Source organism: Mobula birostris, chromosome 4, assembly GCF_030028105.1.
Source record: "Mobula birostris isolate sMobBir1 chromosome 4, sMobBir1.hap1, whole genome shotgun sequence".
Taxonomy (NCBI): Eukaryota; Metazoa; Chordata; class Chondrichthyes; order Myliobatiformes; family Myliobatidae; genus Mobula; species Mobula birostris.
Genome location: NC_092373.1, coordinates 20,875,272 through 20,898,672, shown reverse-complemented (window position 1 = coordinate 20,898,672; position 23,401 = coordinate 20,875,272). Strand labels below are relative to the sequence as shown.

At 42.2% G+C, this 23,401-nt stretch overlaps 1 protein-coding gene across 1 annotated transcript in view; it reads right to left on the bottom strand.

The window, feature by feature from the left end:
• Window positions 1–1,449: 1,449 nt before the first annotated feature.
• Window positions 1,450–23,401, bottom strand: part of LOC140196203 (helicase-like transcription factor) — a 74,650-nt gene continuing 52,698 nt past the window's right edge. Inside the window, 9 exon segments of the mRNA XM_072255000.1 lie at window positions 1,450–1,845; window positions 5,375–5,455; window positions 6,263–6,443; window positions 10,231–10,343; window positions 12,255–12,380; window positions 16,593–16,771; window positions 17,628–17,752; window positions 20,698–20,877; window positions 23,222–23,357. Of these exon segments, the coding sequence (XP_072111101.1) occupies window positions 1,699–1,845; window positions 5,375–5,455; window positions 6,263–6,443; window positions 10,231–10,343; window positions 12,255–12,380; window positions 16,593–16,771; window positions 17,628–17,752; window positions 20,698–20,877; window positions 23,222–23,357 (1,268 nt within the window). The 3' untranslated portion in view covers window positions 1,450–1,698.

Sequence of the window (23,401 nt, the reverse complement as noted above, 5' to 3'; positions counted from 1 at the left end):
CACATCTAATCAAACCAGATTCCTTAGAACATAGAATAGTACAGTACAGGAACAGGACCTTCGGCCCATAATGTTGTGCCAAACTAATGTTTAAATTAGTAATCAAACAGCTAACTAAACTAATCCCCAATGCCTGCACAATATTCATATCCATACGTCTTCCTCACAATCATGTGCCTATTTAAAAGTCTCCAACGTATCTGCCTATACCACCACCACAGGCAGCGCATTTCAGGCACCCACCACTGGGTAAAATACTTGCCTCTCACATCTCCTTTAAAATTATACCCTCTCAACTTAAGTGCATGCCCTATGTATGGTATTAGACATTTCAACACTGGGAAAAATGACTCTCATAATCTTACGAGAATAGGTTGACTGAACTCGGCCATTTTTCCTTGGAGTGACAGAGGATGAGAGGTGATCTGATAGAGGTGTACAAGATGATGAGAGGCATTGATCGTGTGGATAGTCAAAGGCTTTTCCCCAGGGCTGAAATGGCTAGCACGAGAGGGCACAGGTTTAAGGTGCTTGGAAGTAGGTACAGAGGAGACATCAGGGGTAAGCTTTTTACACAGAGAATGGTGAGTGTGTGGAATGGGCTGTCAGCAATGGTGGTGGAGGCAGATACGAAAGGGTCTTTTAAGAGACTCCTGGACAGGTACATGGAGCTCAGAAAAATAGAGGGCTATGGGTAACCCTATGTAATTTCTGAGGTAGGGACATGTTCAGCACAACTTCATGGGCCAAAGGGCCTGTATTGTGCTGTAGGTTTTCTCTGTTTCTATAAACCTCTATTGGATCACCTCTCAGCCTCCACCACTCTAGGATGAGTTGAAACACATTTGCCTTTGCGTCAGATCAGACGTCAAAGATGCATCAACCCTCTTCACATATTCATGGTCGCAGAACACAACACCACATAAACAGGCCCTTTGGCCCATGCTGAACAGTTACTTTGCTTAATCCTATTGACCTGCACCTGGACCATAGCCCTCCATACCCCTCTTGTCCATGGACATGCAAATTTCTCTTAAATGTGGATGTGGGTTTCATTTCAACAACTTCTTCTGGCAGCTCGTTCCACACTCACACCACCCTCTGAGTGCAGAAGTTCCCCCTCAAGTTCCCCTTAAGTATTTCACCTTTCACCCTTAAGCCATGACCTCTAGTTCTAGTCTCTCCCAACCTCAGTGGAAAGAGCCTGCTTGCATTTACCACACTTATAGCCCTCAAAATTTTGTATACCTATTTGAATTCCATGCAGGAAGACATCATTTTTAAGGGAGGATTTGAGGGCAAGCGTAATGGCCTGCGTAGCATTTGTCTGCGAACACAACAGTCACACAAGAACGCTCCCCAAATTGCAAGCAAGATGAAATAGCAGCTGCTCAGAATTGCATCTGCTGAATTAGGAAGAAATGCAAGAACAAGTACAGGTGGTATGTTCAGATTTCCCTTGACAGAAATTACTTTAATCTCTGCGGTTTGATGTTGCATCCATGGGTCGGATCTTCTGAATGCAGCATCGCCTCCATCGGAAAAACACTGGCACATATATTAAACTGGATTTGTTTTATAGACTCATTTTAGGAAGTCATTAAACATTTTGTATTAAAGATATCTTCTCATTCAAATTTGTTTGGTCAGATTTCTTGGAAGGAAGAAATAAAACATGTTAGCCAGCAGAAACTGCTATTACATGTTGATCAAGATCTTGATCTCTTCAATCCGGCCCTGCTTGATTTCCCGCTGTCGTTTGGATCCGAAAGCTCCTGCAACAAGTTCTTGTTTCTTATTTTGAATCTTCATCATATTTTCCTCCACAGAGTCCTTCACAATGAACTGCAAACATAAAAAAAGGGGAGTTTTACTGAACAATGACGAAGATTTTGCAAACTACAATCAGCTTTAATGGAAGGAAGAATTTAATTTCAAATTCATAACACAAAATCAAAATGGTCATATATATAAAAAAAGAGCTCCACACATTCTACTGTTCTTCCAAGTTATTAGAGGACAGTAGCTGAGTCCACAGGCGCTAAAATAGATTTTAAAATGCTCAAAAAAGAAACATAGAAAACCTACAATACAATACAGGCCCTTCGGCTTACAATACTGTGCCAAACATGTACTTTAGAAATTACCTAAGGTTACCCATAGCCCTCTATTTTTCCAAGCTCCATGTATCTATCCAGGAATCTCTTAGAAGACCCTATCGTATCCACCTCCACCACTGTTGCCGGCAGCCCATTTCACGCACTCACCACTCTCTGGGTTACCCCTGACATCCTCTCGGTACCTACTTCCAAGCATCTTAAAACTGTGCCTTCTCGTTTTAGCCATCTCAGTCCTGGGAAACAGCCTCTGACTATCCACACAATCAGTGCCCCTCATCATCTTATACACCTCTATCAGGTCACCTCTCATCCTCTGTTGCTCCAAGGAGATAAGGCCAAGATCACTCAACCTATTCTCATAAGGCATGCTCCCCAATCCAGGCAACATCCTTGTAAATCTCCTCCGCACTCTTTCTATAGTTTCCACATCCTTCCTGTAGTGAGGTGACCAGAACTGAGCACAGTACTCCAACTGGGGTCTGACCAGGATCCTATATAGCTGTAACATTATCTCTCGGCTCTTGAACTCAATCACACGGTTGGTGAAGTCCAAAGCGCCGTATGCCTTCTTAACCACACAGTCAACCTGTGCAGCAGCTTTGAGTGTCCTATGGACACAGACCCCAAGATCCCTCTGATCCTCCACACTGCCAAGAGTCTTACCATTAATACTATATTCTACCATCATATTTGACCTACCAAAATAAATCACCTCACACTTACCTGGGTTGAACTCCATCTGCCACTTCTCAGCCCAGTTTTACATCCTATCGATGTCCCGCTGTAACATCTGACAGCCCTCCACACTATCCACAACACCCCCAACCTTTGTGTCATCAGCAAATTTACTAACCCATCCCTCCACTTCCTCATCCAGGTCATTTATAAATATCACGAAGAGAAGGGGTCCCCAGAACAGATTCCTGAGGCACACCACTGGTCACCGACCTCCAAAGCAGAATATGACCCGTCTACAACCACTCTTTGCCTTCTGTGTGCAAACCAGTTCTGGATCCACAAAGCCATGTCCCCTAGGATCTCATTACTTTCTCAATAAGCCTTGCATGGAGTACCTAATCAAATGTTTTGCTGAAATCCATATACACTACATCTACGACTCTACCTTCATCAATGTGTTTAGTCACATCCTCAAAAAATTCAATCAGGCTCTTAAGGCACGACCTACCTTTGACAAAGCCATGCTGACTATTCCTAATCATATTATGCCTCTCCAAATGTTCATAAATCCTGCCTCTCAGGGTCTTCTCCACCAACCACAAATCATATTTTTTAAGTGATTGAATGTTGATGATCAGAGACCTAGCTGTACACAGGTTATGAAAGTTAACATACGAGAGTGGTAGATAATTAAGAGGGCAAACGATATGTTAGGGCCATGACTTTTGCCATCAAATCCTCTCTTAAAATTTACAGCTTCTTGCAATTATACAAACCCTTGGTAAGACCATGATTTGAGTAGCGTGTACAGTTAAAAGAGGATGTACTTCTCATAGAGGGAGTTCAAATGAGATAAAGTAGAGTGGGTTCCTGGAACAGCATGTCCATCATAAGAGGAGAGATCAAATAAAATGGGTCTGTATTTGGAAAACATTCAACTTAAATTCATAAAACTCTTACAGGAACGTTGAAGAATCTAGAACTTGAGGCCAGAGTTAGAACAAAGGGTAGGACAGTTAGCAATGTAATAAGGAGAAAGTTCTTCACCCAGAGGGTGATGAATCCTTGGAATTCTCTTCTCCAGAGGGCTGAGAACACACAGGCATAAATTCATTTAAGGCAGTGATCAGGAGTTGAAAGAGAAGATCAAGCGAAGAAGGTACAAGGTTCTTCACTACAATGATGGTCCATGTAATAGCCTGTTCCAACTGGAAGCACCTTCAGATCTGTGATTCTTTGAGCTTGATGAGCTCAGCATTGCAGTTGGAAAAATAGTGATTCTAGGACTGTATGTAGTAGTCAACTATATATATATATATATATATATATATATAAATGAGAGCTTCTAAGAATTGATACAAACAAAAAAAATATTGCATTAATTGACTGGATGTGGGCAGCACTGTGAAGGTTGATATTTATTGCCCTATCTGTTCTTTCAAATAGTTTAGCAGTTTTTACCATATTTTGATCATATGTACCAAGATACTGTACAGTGAAAAGTTTGCCTTGCATACTGTTTATACAGGTTATGTCATACACAGTGCATCAAGGTAGAACGAGGTAAGACAATATTATTAGTCGAGGCATTGAGTTCAAAAGTCAAGAGATTATGTTTCAACTTTATAAAACTCTGATTAGGCCACACCTAGAGTATTGCACACAATTCTGGTCGCCCCACTATAGGAAGGATGTTGAGGCTCTGGAGAGAACGTCGAAGAGGTTTATCAGGATGCTGCCTGGTTTAGAGAGCACGTGCTACCAGGAGAGGCTGGACAAACTTGGGTTGTTTTCTTTGGAGTGGAGGAGGCTGAAGGGAGATCTGATAGATTATGACTTTAAGATTACGAGCAGCATGGGTAAGAGTAGACAGGGTGCATCTGTTTCTCAAGGTAGAAATGTCTAATACTAGAGAGCATGTATTGAATGTGAGAGGGGGTAGGTTCAAAGGGGATGTGAAGGGTAAGTTTTTTGCTCAGAGAATGGTAAATGCCTGGAATGTGCTGTCTGTATGGTGGTAGAGGCAAATTCGTTAGAGGCTTTTAAGAGACATTTAAATCAGCACCTGTGTGAGAAAAATGGAGGGAAATGGACATTCTGTACGTCAGAGGGATTCGTTTTTTTTGGGGGGGGGGTTGATTTACATTTTAGCTGGTTTGGCACAACACTGTGGGCCACAGGGCCTATTCCAGTGCTGTACTGTTCTAAGAACAACATACAAGGAAAGTGCAGTGCAGGTAAACAATGAAGTGCAAAAAAAAATGTAAATTGTGAGGTCAAGAGTCCACCCTATACCTCCCTCTAACTAGCAATTCACACCCAGATCTGAATTGGTATGAATTTGCTGATTGGGCTTCAGTCCAAAATGTTAACTGTTTCTTCCCCCCTCAGTCCGAAACTTTAACTGTTTCTTCCCCCCACAGAGACTGCCCGACCCGCCAGGTGTTTTCAGCATTTTTTGATTTTATTTCAGATTTCTAGCTGCTGCAGTTTCGTCGGTTTTCACGCTGACTACCGGAATGGCTTGAGAGAAGAGTTATTTTCCCCCTGTCCTTCTGAAGTGGAATTACAATTACCTTGGTGATGATAACATCTCTGGTCTGGCCCAGTCTGTGGCACCTATCGAAGCACTGATCCTCGGCAGCAGGATTCCAAGCCTAGGACACATGGATAATGTCGGAAGAGCATCGTTAGTACAAAGCCTAGCGGCAGACAGCAACCTCTGTTAATACTGTTTCCCACAAAGACCCGAAAGAAATTCACAATGCATGAAAATCGTCACAGCTCCAGTGATTCAGGTTCATTCGTGACCTCCAGTCCTGTCAGTGTGGAGTTAGCACATTCTGCCTGTTACTGTGTGGTCCCTACTTTCCTCCTTGTCCCAGGCTGGTAGATTAACTGGCCACTGTCAATTATCCCTAGTGTGTACAGTAGGTCAGAGGGGAGGGGAGGAATTAAATGGAATTAGTGTAAACAGGTAACTGATGGTCAGTAGGGACTCGGTGGGCCAAAAGGCCTTTTTCCATGTCCTTGAAAACCTTTATTAATCTTTCCACCAGATGTATGTATCAGCAGAGATACTTGCTCATCCAGTTTATACAGACAGCTCAGATGCAAGTTACTAATTAATAACGTTTCTCCCCCTTCGTTAGCCTACGTCCTAAAATTTACTTAATCCGAGCAATGTTGCTATTGGATTCAGATTGCTATTAACCATAGAAAGGATCCCCGAACTTTTGATCTACTCCAGTATTTTTGTTAATAGACACTTGGGGAGGAAGTGAGGTGAACTGAGCTTATAGACAAGAATTCCAGGCCCTGTTAACCAATAAGGAAGAAGAGCATCACCTGATATTGAGCCTAAGTAATGGGAACTCAATTAGATGTTTAATTTTGTCTAAAAAGGCTGCAGCTGCATGAATTCCTGAAGTAAATGGGTCCAAAATTTCCTGGTCACTACTTACAGGATCCATGAGGAATACCCGGGAAGCTGCTGTGAGATTCAGTCCAACTCCACCAGCTTTTAGCGAGAGCAGCATGATGGTTGGTGAGCCCGGACTGCTACTCTGGAAGGACTCGATGGCGATTATCCGTCGCTTCTGTGGCATTGAGCCATCTAGGCGGGTGAAGTTGAAGCCTTCTTGTCTGCAAAAACAAAAGATATACACGTTATTCAATTCAGTTCAATCTTGTCACTTGAATTGACACAGTTCCGTAGTGCCTTAAATCCAACCAAAGGCCACAAGTGAAGCCTGGAGTAAATGCTGACCTAATTAAAGAGCAAAACACAGGGAGATCTCAGCAGATCTGGCTTTATCTATGAAGGGAAAAGATAATATACCAAGATACAATGAAAAGCACATCTTGCAAACTTTTTCATACAGGGCATTGAGGTAGAACAAGGCAAGTCAATAACAATACAGAATTGTTAGGCAGTTTAAATGGTTCAGCACACACCAGATAGGCCTGTTTCTGTGCTGTAGTTTTTCTATGACTCTAATAAAGTGTAAAAATACAAAAAAAAAATTAGTGCAGGATAACAATAAAGTGCAAGGTCATAGTAAGGTAGATTATGAGGTCAAGAGTCCATCTTATCCTACAAGAGGTCCATTGAAGAGTCTGATAACAATAGGCTAGAAGCTGTCCTTGAGCTTGGTGGTATGTGCTTTCAGACTTTTTCATCTCCTGCCTGATGGATAAGAGAGAAGACAGAACATCAGGGGTGGATGTTTATTTGAAGTTTCACGTGGCGATCTTTCATGTGGACTGAAAGAAAGAGGGGAGATAACCAGTATAAGGAAGTGATGGAGCAACAGTTGTCAGGTGACAGGTGGATCCAGGCGAGTGGGTGATAGGCTGGTGGGGTGGGCGGAGAGTGTGAATGTTGTCAGAAGCTGGCAGGTGTTAGGTGAGAGTGGCAAAGGGCTGAAGATGACTGACTGATAGGACAGGAAGGTAGAGCACGGAACAAATGGAGGGAGCATTGGGAGGGGAAGCAGTGGGAAGAATGTGTGAGTAACAAGCAGGAGGAGGAGCAGAGCTGGAGTGATGAGGGCCAGTTACAGAAGAGAAGAAAACAAAAAAGGACAGGCGGAGATCTGTTTGATAGTACAACATTGATAAGGTAGAGTGCCCGTGTGGCATATGTGGTGATGAACCTCTAATTTGTATTTAGCCTTGACTTAAGGGCAGCCTCATGTCAAAAGCGTAATTCTGTCTCTGTACAGCCATGAGGGCATAGTGGCACAACAGGTAAAGCTGCTGCCTCATGCCCCCAGCTACCCTGGTTCAATCTCCTGACCTCAGGTGCTGAGTGTGTGGAGCTGGCAGTTCTTCTGTCATCCTGTGGGCTTCCCCTGGCCTCTCTGACACACAGATAGGGGGGTTAACTGACCAACGTAAACAGCCTCGACACTGTGGCTGGCTGATAAGGTCTGGAAGGGGTTGGGAGTGGTAGCCGGCAGAAATTTTGGGGGGTGGGGGGGGTGGGAGAGAGTAAATCACAAACACAAGAAAATCTACGGATGCTGGAAATCCACAGCAACACACACAAAATGCTGGAGGAACTCAGCAGGCCAGGCAGTAACTATGGAAGAGTAACAGTCGATGTTTTGGGCCAAGCTCCTTCTTCAGGATGAAGGGCACTGAAGAAGGGTCCTGGCCCAAAACATCAACTCTTTACTCTTTTCCATAGATGCTACCTGACCTGAGTTCCTTTAGCATTTTGAGAATGGGGGGAGGGAGGAGAATAGGTCTCAGTGAAAATCAGTGAGGGGAACAAAGATTCAAGGATTCAAAGTGCAATTATCATCAAAGAATGTACAAATTATACAACCTTGAGATTTGTTTGCTTACAAGCAGCCGCAATGCAAGGAACTCAAAAGAAGCCAATTAATTTGTTTCTAAATAAGACCAACCCCCAGTGACCACAGAGAAAGAGAAAAACAAACAAATCATGCCAACAACAGAAGCAAGCAACAACAGCAGCATTCTGAACCAAACTGAGTCCTTAGATCCAAATCCCTGGAGCAGCGCAGAGTAGGCCCAAAGCCTCGGTGTTCAATTCATCATGTTAGTGGGACAAATCGCAGCAAAGATTGCAGACACAAAGCACAGCGGGCAGGGGCAGTCTCACAGCCTTAGTGTTGCAGAGAAAGCAGCCGCCAGCCTATCTGGGCCAGCGTTTAAATTGTCCAAACCTCATACTAGGACCTGGGCCTTGCTGCAATGAATCACTTCGGGCCCAGGAAAGCTGTTCTTAACCTCTCCAAATCGGCTCACCTCCCAGAATGATCCAACCTCACCTGACTCGCAACACCCTGGCTTTCCAGTCTATCTAGACCAGCATTTCGATTGCCCAAACAGCGTATTGTACCTTGCATTAGGACTTGGGCCGTGCCGTGGCACATCGCTTGAGCCTAGAAAATGCCACCCAGCGATTTGCTTCAGACCTGGATTTCACTGCCAAAGAAGTCGTTCTCGACCTCTCCAAATCGTCTCAGCGCTTAGAGCAATCCACCCTCACACCCAGATTAGTTGGACAAGCATCAGAACTCCACGGTCCTATCTTCTCTGCTCCGAATCGTTCAATCCAACCAGCACCGCTCCTAGTTCGCAACGTACCAGCAGGGCACATCTCTCAACTTCGCTTCATTGTTTATGGTGGTAGTTTACCACAACTTACTTTAAAAAAGTGTTGCTAACATGTTTTTAATCAAATTCCTTAGCTTTTGAACCACCAGTAAGCTGTCGCATGTCTTCAGTAGCACCATCTTAAACTGGAAGGATTGCTCTGTGAGCCAGAGATTCATATGGCCTCCTTCTATATCATAAAGAAATTTGAGACCTTGCTCAAGGTAAGAAGGTTGTGTTAAACTACTTCCTGAGTCTTTTTATATCCCCCTTTATGTTAAAGGGAGATCTCCTAATGAAATCATTAACCTCACCCAGTGTTCCCTGTGCCACAACCTGATCCAAAATCCACACTGTCATCCAATACAGACATTCAAGGCACCATTTTTAGGGGGAATTGATTGTGCCAACAAGAATCCAATATTTGGACATTTAATCCTTGAAGAGAAAGAGACAGGTATCAAATAAACACAGTGGCAACACATCACATTATCCATTTTCAATAGTTAGAAGCAAATATATTTCACACTGGACCGGCCCATCGCTGGGACAAAGGAAGGTTATATCTAACTTCCAAACAGGTTGGAGCCTCCTACACAGAACTGACAAACTTAGAATTCCTTGCCTCATCCCCTCAAAACTGTTTTCTACCCTTGTTCTGTCATTAGCATGTCATAATTATGCCAAAGATAACTTAATCTTGTGCACTCTGTCTGTAACTCACAATTCTGCCACCATTCTCCAAACCCTTCCTGCAGTGGCCTACCTGGGGAAGATGGCACTCGTCTGCCTCCATTCCTTTCCACGTAGCCAGTGCCAGAGAACCACTAATAAGTGAGGCAGCACTGTGGTGTAGCGGTTAGCATCACGCTGTGCAGCGACACAGGTTCGATTGTGCTGTTGTCTGTAAGGAGTTTGTACATTCTCCCATTGACCATGTGGGTTTCCTCCCACAGTCCAAAGATGCAAGGGTTAGGTTAATTAGTCACATGGATGTATTTGGACAATGTGGGCTCGAAGGGTCTGTAACTATACGGTATCTCTAAATAAAATTAAAATAATGTGCCCTCTTCCTGCTCCTGATACAATGCAACCCTGCTGGCCTTCATTTAGAAGAGGATTTGACTACAAAAAAATAAGGACTTCTTACTATGAATGCACAGAGCCTTGGAGCATATTTTTGGCTTTCTTGGTTAAAAATGAGTTTCAACAGAAAGGGTACAACAGAATTCCTAAACACTAACTACTGCTAGTCAAAGAAAGAGGAAAAAAAGGAACAAAAGCCCAAGATTTCACCTACCTGAGAGGAGTTTCTATAAGAGTAAGAAAGGCTGTGAATTGAGAGACAACTAAACTCTTAATGGTGGGGTCCTGCTTTCGAAGCTCAATCAATGAATGCATCAGGGCGTCCACCTGCAAGGGGAGACAGCAAAGTTATTGAACTGGAAAGAGGTCACTCCCCCTACTACATTTCAATGGTTTTCTCAAACTATATCCTGTTTAAATTTAGAGAAAATTAGAAGTGGCACCTCCGACCCTTCGATTAAATTTGAAGAAACTTGGAGACCATTTATTCAACATTTCCATATGATGTAGTTTTGCCTTTTCAAATCCTTTTTTTTTAAAAAAAACAAATACACGGATAGAGTGGAGTTAACGACATTAATGATTCTATCCAATGTAATATGTTAGCATGTCTCTTTTTTTTTCCTATAGTTCTGGTTTTTTTTTAAACTTTTATTTAGTTTAGGTTATTTTTTTTCTTTTCTAATTTGGGTTTTTTTTAAAGATTTTTTCTCATTTATCCCTCTATCATGTTTAATTATATTTAGAGTTTGGGAAACTTTATACATCTGTATTACCAATGCTATATTTGTAATGTCAATTATTAATAATGTAATCCCAATCTCTGTTCATTAATATTATGTTTATAATTTTGAAAATTAATAAAAAGATTGGAAAAGAAAGAAAGAAAATTATCCGACTCGGTATCAGATGATGCACTCAAATACTTTTCTCAAGGCTTTCAGAACTGTCCCTCCTTACAACAGCATCTCCTTCCAACAGTCCCCATCCCTCAGAATCATTCCAGGGTGTACAGTGTCCTTTCTATCAAATGATATGCTCACCACGCCCGCCAGTTTGCATTTGGATAATTGTAAAAAAAAGATCATCTCTGGGCTGTGAAGTTAAGTGCAGACAGCAATTTATCACATGAAAGAATTATCATCCATGGAGAAAAAGGAAAAAACAGCATCAGGAGTCCTGTGCTTATATGAAGCAAGGTTAATCAAAGTGCAAAATTACACTGGGAGTCTAAATTCACAGAAGAAATGTGATCATCAAAATTGATCCCTGCACAAGGCAAAAAAAAAACACACCACAATATTGTTCCTGAGAGCTTAATGAAACTTCAGTAAATATGCTGTGTGGGTGACCAGTCCAAGCACAAATATAGTAACCACTTTGACCATATACTGTACTAAGTCAGGAGTGAGACAAGGAGTTTTTTCAGCTGGGTGTGAATCTGTGCAATTTGTTGCCACAGAGGGCTGTGGAAGCTAAGTGATTGAGCTTATTTCAGACAGATTGATAGGTTCTTAATTATAAGGGGGGAGGGTATGAGAGAATGCAAGAAAATGTAGAAGAAAAAAATATTAGCCATGGTTGAATGGCACAGCAAACTCAGTGGGCCAAATAGCCTTATGCTGCTCTTATGTCATATGGCTAATGTAATGGATTATTTTCTGTTACCATGCAAAGCTAGGCATGAGCTGCAATGCCTTCAGAGAACAAATGAAAATCCTATGCATTTTATCCTCCAGTCCTTTTTAGGAATTTTTCAGTTTATCCTCAAACCAGACTTTCCAGTCATAAAATTAGGAACTCCTATTACAAGGTCATTTCTGTAAATCATATTAAATGAAGCACACTAATAAATGTGAAAGGCATTCCAGACATTTTCTGCCTTCAAATATTTTAGTCTGAAATTCTCTTGGACAGTGGAATCTCCTCCTACTGCACTCCCCCCTCCCCCCAACAACTGTAAATGGAAATTTTAAAATTCAGATATAATCCCAATGTCGCGACAGGCTGGACTGCCCAGTCTCTACTCTGGGATTATATCTGAGCACACAACTGTCATTTACTGTCAAATGCAGTGAAACAGAAATAAGCTCGCTTCAGATCACAAACAATGCAACAGCCGGCTTTTCCAAAAAACTACAGGTTCACATTCCACAGATGACATTGCTGCAATCCACTCCTAACAGCAGTGCATCTCTCGCACAAATGTGCACTGAATATGAAAGGCTTCTGTCTCACCTTTGAACTGGAGACCCAGGCCTGCTGGATTTTGTCAAGTGATGCTGAATCAGTCTCCTCAGGAGGACACTCCACCAGTTCTTGCACTCGGATCTCTGTCCTGCACAAGGGGCACTTAGCAGTGGGCTACCAAAGTCGAGCAGGACAAGCACAGCACTGATTAGACACAACTGGTGTAAAGCCACCTCTGTTCACTCAGATAAACAATTTCCCAATGTTATGTTGTTGTATCTTGAGTGTCAATGCATTTCACTACGTTTCAATGTCAATGTGACAATAAAGCTACAAATCTCTTATCCCAATATGTTTATGATACAGTAGTCCTCCCCTCCCCCCAGTAATTTACGCAGTGAAACACAATTCAGAGTAAAACCTACATCAGTCATTCACACATAACTTACCAATCATTTAATCATGTGTTTGCTATTGATCACCACTCCTTTGTTACCATTAAGCAAGGCCCAAAACATTGACTATACTTTTTACGCATAGATGCTACCTGGCCTGTTGAGTTCCTCCAGCATTTTGTGTGTGTGTTGCAGGCATTGCTATTGAAACTTTTAAGATCACAGCATCAACACTGCAGTACATATTAGTGACTGCAGTAAAATAAGAAAGACCTCATTTATAGGTGTCCATGCAGATTCCTACAGGATTGGTTCAACCGTGCAGGCTGTTACCATTTTGTACCTATGCAGTGCACTTAATACTAAATAACGTTCTCCATTTGGAAATGATCAAAGGAAGCCCCTGGCTCCAGTAAGTTCTACCATTTCAATGAGTGGGTTCAGCATCATTAAAAAATATAAATAATCTTCCATTGCGAGTTGTGACTGAATTTGCATGAATCATTTAAAAAATTCTTCGCATAGATATTTACAGTGAAATTATGTTTACAGAGAAATAGCACTGGACCTTATATCAAACAATAATCTACTGCTGAATTTGGGTCACAACTATCACAATGACATGATGTGAGTTTTGCTTCAAAACATCGTTGAAGTACAAATCAGACAGGCCTTCACATGGCAGGCATTGGACCTATTATCTCTGGGAAAGAGTCACCTAACTCATCCTACTTTTCTGCCTTTTGTTTCCCTTTCCAACTCCCATTCCAGACATTCCACTGAACTTGCCTCCATCTCAGACCGTGAATTCCAGATCACGTACAGCTATGTAAATAGTAAAATGTTCTCAGTTCTGATTTGGCTCTTCAGCCAACCAGTTTCTCCTGATCATTTGTGGACAACCGCTTAGTAAAATGACCAGTGAGAGATGCAAATTGTCTTGAGAGAAGAAAAGCAGCCACACCTCACCATTCAGGTCATTAAATTACTTCAGTTCCAAATTGCCCTTACTTCCATCAGACGTAGCTCTATGAAGTACTCAACTCTATGCAACATATCGATGCAGCTACAAAGAAGGCACAACAGCGGCTATATTTCATTAAGAGTTTGAGGAGATTTGGTACGTCATCAAAAACACTCGCAAGTTTCTACAGACATACAGTGGAGAGCATTCTAACCCAGGCTACTGTGGGAAGCGAAGGAGGAGATTGCTGAGCCTCTGGCAATGATCCTCGCATCATCAATAGGGACGAGAGAAATACCAGAGGATTGTAAGGTTGCAAACGTTGTTCCTTTGTTCAAGAAAGGGAGTAGAGATGACACAAGAAATTATAGACCAGTGAGTCTTACTTCAGTGGTGGGCAAGTTATTGAAGATCGTGAGAGGCAGAATTTATCAGCATTTGGAGAGACACAATCTGATTAGGGATAGTCAACATGGCTTTGTCAAGGGCAGGTCATGCCTTATGAACCTGATTGAATTCTTTGAGGATGTAACAAAACACATTGATGAAGGTTGAGCAGTGGATGTAGTGTATATGAATTTCAGTAAGGCATTTAATAAGGTTCCCCATGCAAGGTTCACTCAGAAAGTAATGTGGCATGGGATCCAAGGAGACCTTGCTTTTTGGATTCAGAATTGGCTTGCCCACAGAAGGCAAAGGGTGGTTGTAGATGGTTTGTATTCTGCATGGAGGATGGTGACCAGTGGAGTTCCACTGGGATCTGTTCTGGGACACCTCCTCTTCGTGATTTTTATAAATGACCTGGATGAAGTAGTAGAAGGGTGGGTTTGCTGATGACACAAAAGTTGGGGATGTTGTAGATAGTCTGGAGGGTTGTTGGAAATTACAACGCAACAATTATAGGATGGAGAACTGGGCTGAAAAGCGGTAGATGGAGTTCAACCCAGATAAGTGTGAAGTGGTTCACTTCAGTAGGTCAAATTTGAGCTCAGAATATAATATTAATGGTAAGACTCTTGGCAGTGTGGAGGATCAGTGAGATCTTGGGAGCCCATGTCTACAGGACACTCAAAGCTTCTGCACAGGTTGACAGTGTTGTTAAGAAGGTGTATGGTGTGTTGGCCTTCATTAACCGTGGGATAGAGTTCAAGAGGTGAGCGGTAATGTTACAGCCATACAAGAGCTTAGTTAGACCCCACCCGGAGTACTGTGTTCAGTTCTGGTCACCTCACTACAGGAAGGATGTGGATACTAGAGAGAGTACAGAAGAAATTCAAAAGGATATTGCCTGGATTGGAGAGCATGCCTTATCAGAATAGGTTGAGTGAACTTGGCCTTTTCTGCTTGGAGCGACAGAGGATGACAGCTGACCTAATAGAGGTGTATAAGATGGTGAGAACATTGATCATGTGGATAGCCAGAGGCTTTTTCCCCAGGGGTGAAATGGCTAACATAAGGGGACATAGTCTTAAGGTGCTTGGAAGTAGGTACAAGGAGGATGTCAGAGGTAAGTATTTCACACAGAGTGGTGGGTACATGAAATGCACCACCACCGACGGTGCTAGAGGCGAGTACAAGAAGGTCTTTTAAGAGACTCTTAAATAGGTACATGGAGCTTAGAAAAACAGAGGGCTATACAGTAGGGAAATTCCAGACAGTTTCTAGAGTTGGTTACATGGTTGGCACAACATTGTGGGCCGAAGGGCCTGTAATATGCTGTAGATTAATATGTTCTATGTTCTAACTGGCTGCACACCATCTGGCATGGACGTGGGGTTCGGGTTGGGGGTGGTGGTGCTACTGCACGGGATCGAAGTAAGCTGCAGAGAGTTATAAACATAGTCAGCTCCGTCACGGGCAGTAGCCTTCATAGTATCCAAGACACCTTCAAGGAGCAGTGCTGCAGAAAGGCTGCCATCCACCAGAACATGCCCTCTTCTCATTGCTACCATCAGGAAGGAGATACAGAAGTCTGAAGGCACACACTCAGCGATTCAAAAACAGCTTCTTCTCCTCTGCCATCTGATTTCTGAATGGACATTGAACCCATGAACACAACCTCATTACTTCTTTATTTCTAGTTTTTAAATTTAATTGAACTATTTATATACTTATTGTAATTCAGTTTTCTTTTTTCTCTCTATTGCATTGTACTGCTGCCACAAGACTAATAAATTTATGACATATGCCAATGATATTAAACCTAATTCAAATGGTTTACCTCATGACCACTTACGGATAAATGATTAATTCGGCATTTCTAACAAACCAAGAACAAAGAGAACCCATAACATACTGTACAAAGCAAAACCACTTTGTATTGACGTTGTGAAAATGAAGTATTAAATACTCAAGACACAACTTCATAAGACTGCCTGTCACCCCCAAGATAAATAATTGAAAACAAAAAAACAAGAGATTCTGCAGATGCTGGAAATTCACAGTAACACACACAAAATTCTGGAGGAACTCAGCAAGTCAGGCAGCATCTATGGAGGTGAACACTTTGGGCCAAAGCCCTTTATCAGGACTGGAAAGGAAGAGGGAAGAAGCTGGAGGAAGATGTGGGGTGGCGGGGGGAATGAGAAAGAATAAAGGCAGGCAGATGATAGGTGAAACCAGGTGAGGGGGAAGGTAGGTGCATGGGGGGGGGGGACAGGAGAAATGCTGTGAGGTGATAGGTGGGAAAGGTAAAAGGGTGAAGGAGGAGGAATCTGATAGGAGAGGAGAGTGAACCATAGGAAGGGGGGGGGCACCAGGAGGAGGTCATAGAAAGGTGAGGAAAAGAGAAGGGGTAGAAGGGAGTCAGAGTAGGGATGGAAAAAGAGCCAAGGTGGAAGGGAGAGAAAATGTTCATAAATTAGAGAGATCAAGGCTCATGCTGTCAGGTTGGACATGGAATATGACGTGTTGCTCCTCCAATCTGAAGAAACCTAGCAGAATTTTATACAAGGAAATTAACATAAGCTCTCAGAAATCTCCAAAAGCCCCAAAAGTACAGACACATTTCCATAACGTCGCACTAACCTGTTCATTCCGAATAACTTGACAGATGCACGGTTTGCAGTAAACATGGGCACAGTGTGTAATTACAGGAAAAGTTAGTGATTCCAGACAGATAGCACACTCTTCATCAGAGCCAGAGTTCAAAACTAGTTTCATCTTCTTCACCAACTTCTCCCTCAGTTCATCAGCAGTGGCACTATCTACGAGAGAAAGGGAGTGAATGAGAGAGAGGTAGAGAGAGAGGTAGAAAGGTGAGGTAGCGATGAAAAAGGGCGGGGTGCAGGGGCAGAGAAAAAGCAAGTGATAATGTAAAAACAAAAGAGAGAAGGAGAATGGAGAGACAATGTATTGAAGTTCAGTTAGTACAATTAGCAGAAATATCAATCCTTGTAACTAATTGTGCAAACTCATGCAGCAGAAACTGCAGAAGCTGGAAATACGGAACAAAATGGATTGCTGAAAGCACTCAGTCAGTCAAATGTTGTTGCATGCGGAGAGAAACAGAGTCAAGTTTTCAGGTCATGGGCCGTCCTCAAATAGAACTGTCTCTCTCCCCGCTGACACTGCATGACCTGCTGAATTCACCAGCTTTTGTTTCTGATTGGGCCAGTGTACTTGGATGCCATATATTTGAAGAATTCAGGAAATAAGTCTATCTGGAGAATTATTAGATCATTGCACTATTTATCATAATGATATTAACTTGATACAGAAACTAAGATGTTTACAGTACTACTCCAATAACCCAGCACCAAAGGGTCTTCAGTGGTGCCAAACTAGCAGTTCCTCCGGACTATGAATGTTATGCAAGCAAACTTCTACTGCACCTTTGATTTTACATGCTTCACTTTGATACTGATGATTTTCTGGTGAATATGGCAAGTTTAAAAGAAGTGAGATATATACAAGCTAAACACTACAGATGTTGCTCGACCTGCTGAATAATTCTACCACATTGCCCCTTCCTCATGGATTTTAATAAATTGAAGAAAGACATGTCTGAACTGGTCTCCCAGTTCATTCAGGGGAGAAACCCTATCAAGAAGGTGCTCCTACCTGTAGAGCCTATAACAGCTGAAGAGTTTGCAAACAGACGTGGATGACAGCACAGCTGCCTCAGCCAGACCAGGATGGCCAGAACATCGGCGTAATGTGTGAAAACTGATCCTTCACTGAAATATCTGCAAAAATAATGTTGGAATGGAGATAAGCATTAACCCTTGAAACATGTTCATTTGAGAGCAGCATGTAATGAGAGCTAGGGACTGAATTTCTCAGTGAATGAAAACACGTATTCCTGAAATGTAAAAAGACAAATATAACCAAAAATAGCCAGAACAAAAGAATAACAAGAATCAAAGAATCATAAAGCAAAGGAAGAGGCTCTTTGGCCCACCGTTTCAATGTCAACCATCCAGCACCCATCTATATTAATCCCATGACCGACTCCTGATTCATAAACTCCTAAGTGTTAGTGATTCGACAGCTTGTCCCAAAAGTTCCTAAATGGTGTGAGAGACTGCCTCCATTAGTTCAAAATTCAAAATACAGTTATCACCGTATATGGTATTTCATTATACAGTACTCTGAGATTTACCTTCATGTGGCCACTCAAAGAAATACAATAGAATCAATAATGTATGTTACAGGCCTGGTAAAATTACCTTGCACTCCAATAGTATATCCTGAAAAATGGAGACCAAAACTGTACACGCCTCCAAGCTTGTCGGTATACCCAAGTGATTACTTCTGGGTGAAAAAAGTTGCCTCTAAACTTCCTATCCTTTAACCTAAATCTAGGTTGTCCCATTTTAGTTAGCTGTTTTAGAACAGCTTCCTGCTGTCTACCTTATTTATGCACCCCAAGGTTATTATAATGTTTGAAATAAGTACAAAAGCAATTAGAAACAAACTTCCTGTCATCTGTTCCCAACAATGAAAAGAAAAGAAAACTAGATTCACATAGCGATTTAAAATATACTACGTAAATGGGAATAATTATCAAGAATTCTTGTTGGCCATATAATGCAGCTGGGTTGACGTAATTCCTCTATTGTGGCCCATGTGCCCACACTGTCTGTGCCAACCATGATACTGAACCCATCTGCTTACACATGGTCTCTCACTCCATCCTTTTGCCCGTTCATCTGCATGTTTAAATGCCAGTATTGCATCCGTTTCCCCCACCTCACCTGGCAGAATATTTTGTTTATACCATCCATTTTATAAACAAAATGCCTTTGCCCTCTTACATCTGACATTTACACCCTGGAAAATAAACTCTATCTACCCATCTGTGCTCTCATAAATTTTGTACAGGTCACCTCTTAGCTTCTGATGTTCCCGAGAAAATTATCTGTGTTTGTCCAATCTACCTTTATAGCTAATCCAGGCAATACCTCTTCTAAATTCTCTCCAACATCTTCACGTCCTTCTCCTAGCATGGCAACCAGAACTGAACATCACTCTCCTGATTTGGCCTCACCAAAGTTTCATATAGCTGCAGTGTGACTTCCCAACTTTTATACTCGAGGACTTCCCAAATTTTATACTTGATGCCATCACCTGGACCTTGCAAGATCCCCCTCTAATCGTGCCAGTTGTGCTGAGGCCCTGGTCCAAGTGGGAAGGACGGCCTGGTGTTTAGAGAATTTAACGCTGGGCCACATGGCTAGATGGACTGAAAAGGCAGGGTATGGGGAGTAGAGGCAAAGGTTGGGTCTGGCTCTCCTCCGTTCTCTTTGGCATTGAGGCCGTGCCATGCTCCAACTGCTCCAGGCTTAAAGCCCGCAAGCTTTGCAGTGATTTGCCCCATTGTGTGATGAACTGAGACTGAGGAAATGGGCCTACTGCAGCTGTTCCATCCTTTCAGCTTATGGCTTCAATTTCATTCTGAATGCTGTTGCTTGCTTTATTGTTTGCAAGATTTGCTTTTTTCCTCTCTCTGCTCATTGGGTGTTAGTCTTTTTTTTAAATTGGGTTCTTTTGGGTTTCTTGTTTTGTGGCTCCCTGTAAGCAGACAAATCTTGAGGTTGCATAATTTATACATACTATGATAATGCATGTACTTTGAAGGCACTTTGGTTTTCCCACACACCCTAAAGATGCGGGTCAGTAGATTAAATGGCCACTGTTCATTGTCTCTAGCTGTAAATTAGAAGTAGAATCTGAATGTTGTTGATGGAAAGGTGGGGAATAGTAAGTAGGATTAGTGTAAATGAGTGCTTGATGGTTAGGACAGACATGACGGGCCGAAGAACCTGTTTCCGAGCTGTATGACTTTCTTCAGTTCGCCCTGAAAATATATTGACAAATTTCGGGACTCCAAATTTCAGTTCTTGTACACTCTAACTTATACACTCTCTTAATTGCTGTCAACTCTATATAATTCCCATAACTAGGAAATAAAAGACTATTTGGAAAATATATTGGATCAATTACAAATGCAACCTTACCAAAACTTGCCACTTCACTGCTCAAAGTTACAATGCAAATAAAAGATCAGCATCTTAAATGTTCATGGTCTTACATGGAACAAAATGTGGAAAAGCAGCAGTATTAAAATCCTACAAAAAGTAGTGGATATGCTCTAATCCATCATGGGTAACACCCTCCCCACCACTGCGCATATCTACAAGGAGCGTTGTCACAGGAAAGCCGCATCCATCATCAGGGACCTACTCCACCCAGGTCATGGTCGCTTCTTGCTATGGCCATCAGGAAGTATGGCACACCCACACCCACACTACCAGGTTCAGGAACAGTTATTACCCCTCAACCATCAGGCTCTTCAACCAGTGGAGACAACTTCACTCAACCTCACCTGCCCCATCACTGAACTCTTCCCACTATGGACTCACTTTCAAGGACTCTTTATCTCATGTTCTCAATATTTACTGTTTACTTATTATTATTTCTTTTGTATTTGCACATCTTGATGTCTTTGCACATTGCTTGCTGGTCTGTCCTGTTAGGTGCAGTCTTTCATTGGATTTACTGAGTATGCCCGCAAGAAAATGAACTTCAAGGTGGCATACAGTGACATATATGTACTTTGATAACAAATCTACTCTGAACTTTGAATACTAACCAACACCCACTCTCCCAAGCATTCCTGGATCCTCACCTGCCAATAATGGCTCGACCTTCATTCTTTACGGATTCATATATTTGCTTCTCCTCGTCAGATAGCGTGATATGTTGAATGAAGACCTTGCGTGATGGCAGCTCGATTACAGGCCTGCCATTTACTTTGCTGGTTTTGGTCCTTCGCAATGTGATGTTGTTTATCAATGCTTGTAGCCGCCTGAGGAATGAACATACAAACAGGGGAGGTAGGAAGCCTTCTCATTTCCATATGGTTAGATGTACCTAAAAGCAGGGGGACATTACACGGAGATGGTTTGGTTTCAATTTCTCTGGATTATTGGATACCATTAAGAAGGTTCACAGGAACAGAGTCTTTATCCCAGGGAACCAAAAATTAGATGACATGATTTTAAGGTGAGAGGGGAAATGTTTAAAAAGGGACTTGAGGATAACTTCTTCACAGGGTGAGAGAGCACAAGTCTGGGTATTTTTAGCGTTTTTAAGGGGTACAGGGGTTTTTTTTATAGAATATGACGAATAAACAGGAATAGGATACTAGGATGGTCAAAGATGGGAGGGTGAAGTGTAGGTTTGTGTGTGCATATATATGTGTGTGTGTGTGTGTGTGTGTGTGTGCACGCGCGCGATTGGGTGAAGGGATTTAGAATGTATGTTTAGTGCACATTCTGGAGCAGAGGGTGGCGGTAATGCACCATTAAGCTGGATGCCAACCGCCGTAAAACAAGATACAGACAGAACTTCTTCACAGACAGTGGTGTATATATGGAACAAGCAGCCAGAGGAAGCGATTGAGACAGGTGTAGCAAGAACGCCTAAAATACCTATGATCATGTGCACAGGTAGCTAAAATTTAGATGATATGGGCCAAATATGGGAAAAGATATGCATCTTGGTTGGCATGGACCAATTGGGTTGAACAGCTTTTTCTTTTCTGTATCGTATCACGAGGCTGACACATGAAGAAAGGCTGAGCAATTTATATCTATGTTCACAATAGTATAGGAGAGGTGGTCTTACTGAAATTATACATTTATACTTTATACTTTCTTGTCGCCAAACAATTGGTACTAGAACATACAATCATCACAGCGATATTTGATTCTGCACTTCACACTCCCTGGATTACAAATATTAAAGATATTAAAAATAGCTAAAATTAGTAAATATTTAAAAAATAAATTATAAATCATAAATAGAAAATAGAAAAATGGGAAGTAAGGTAGCGCAAAAAACCAAGAGGTAGGTCCGGATATTTGGAGGGTACGGCCCAGATCAGGGTCAGGATCTGTTCAGCAGTCTTATCACAGTTGGAAAGAAGCTGTTCCTAAATCTGGCCGTACGAGTCTTCAAGCTCCTGAACCTTCTCCTGGAGGGAAGAGGGACGAAAAGTCTGTTGGCTGGGTGGGTCGTGTCCTTGATTATCCTGGCAGCACCGCTCCGACAGCATTTAATTTATTGAGGTACAGGGTGCAGTAGCCTCGAGCTGCGTCGCCCCAGCAACTCCTGATTTAACCTTAGCCTAATCATGGGACAATTTACAAAAACAAATTAACCTACTAACCAGTACAACTTTGCACTGTGGGAGGAAACAGGAGCACCTGGAGGAAACCCACGCGGTCAAGGAGAGAACATACAAATTCCTTACAAGCAGCAGCAGGAATTTGACCTAGGTCCCCAGTACTTTAAAGTGCTGTGCGAACCACTATGCTATACAAGACCTAATGGGGGATTGAAGAGTTGATCCTGATGGAAAGTTTCCCATTTCAAACAGAGATAAGAAGAAATTGCTCCTTTCGGAGGGTTTTGACTCTTTCCAGTACTCCATCTCTGTGCAGGTGCAATAAAGGTGAGGGATGTGGGGAGAGAAAACAGGAGAGGAGTGTTAACGCAAAGCTTTGATGAGTCATGGAGTGGTGGAGCATGCTCAAGGGACCGATCATCTACTTCTGTTCCTTTTGCTCCTTACTTGCCTCGCATTCTCCAGGTGGAAGAAAATTTCAAACACTAAAATTAAGTATCTCCCAAATTCTCTTTTTTTGATATTTTGTTATTATGAGAACTAATTTAGAATTCTCCCTGTGTGGAAGAATGGGCATTGTCCACGGAAGTGGATCACCCAGAAGTTATCTGTTCCCAGATCTCAATGCATCAAGAAATTTATAAAGCTATAACTGCTCCATCTGAAGATTCAGGATGGATGCACAGTTAGATTACAAAAAGTAATGGGTAAAAACACACACACATCCCAAGTGAAGCTGTTCCCTTCCAACTTGAGTAATTCCCAGCCCTTATCCACCCTCCCCAATTCCAGGTTACTGCACTCAAGTACTCAGCCTTGTGTTCCTTACAAACAACATTGGATCCCTGTTCTTTCACACTGCTCCCTCCCCTGATCATTCTGGTCTCATCCTCTGGCTAACCTTTAGGTCAGCCCCTTGCTCAGAAAGCATACGCAATTTCTCCTTCACCATACATAGTCTTTACCCACCCAAGATTTTTATCCCTCGATCCCCACCAAATTTAATTTCAAAAACACCTACTTGAGGCCATGTTCATCCCCCATGGTTACAGGGCGTTGTATTGTCCGATGCCACCACTGTCTGTCTGTAAATGGTTTCAGCTTCAGGAAGGAAAGAATTGACCACAGATCTTTCAAGGAATTTTGTATTGGAGTACCTGCAGTAAGAATAATACTGCATTAACAACTGCACATCTCACAA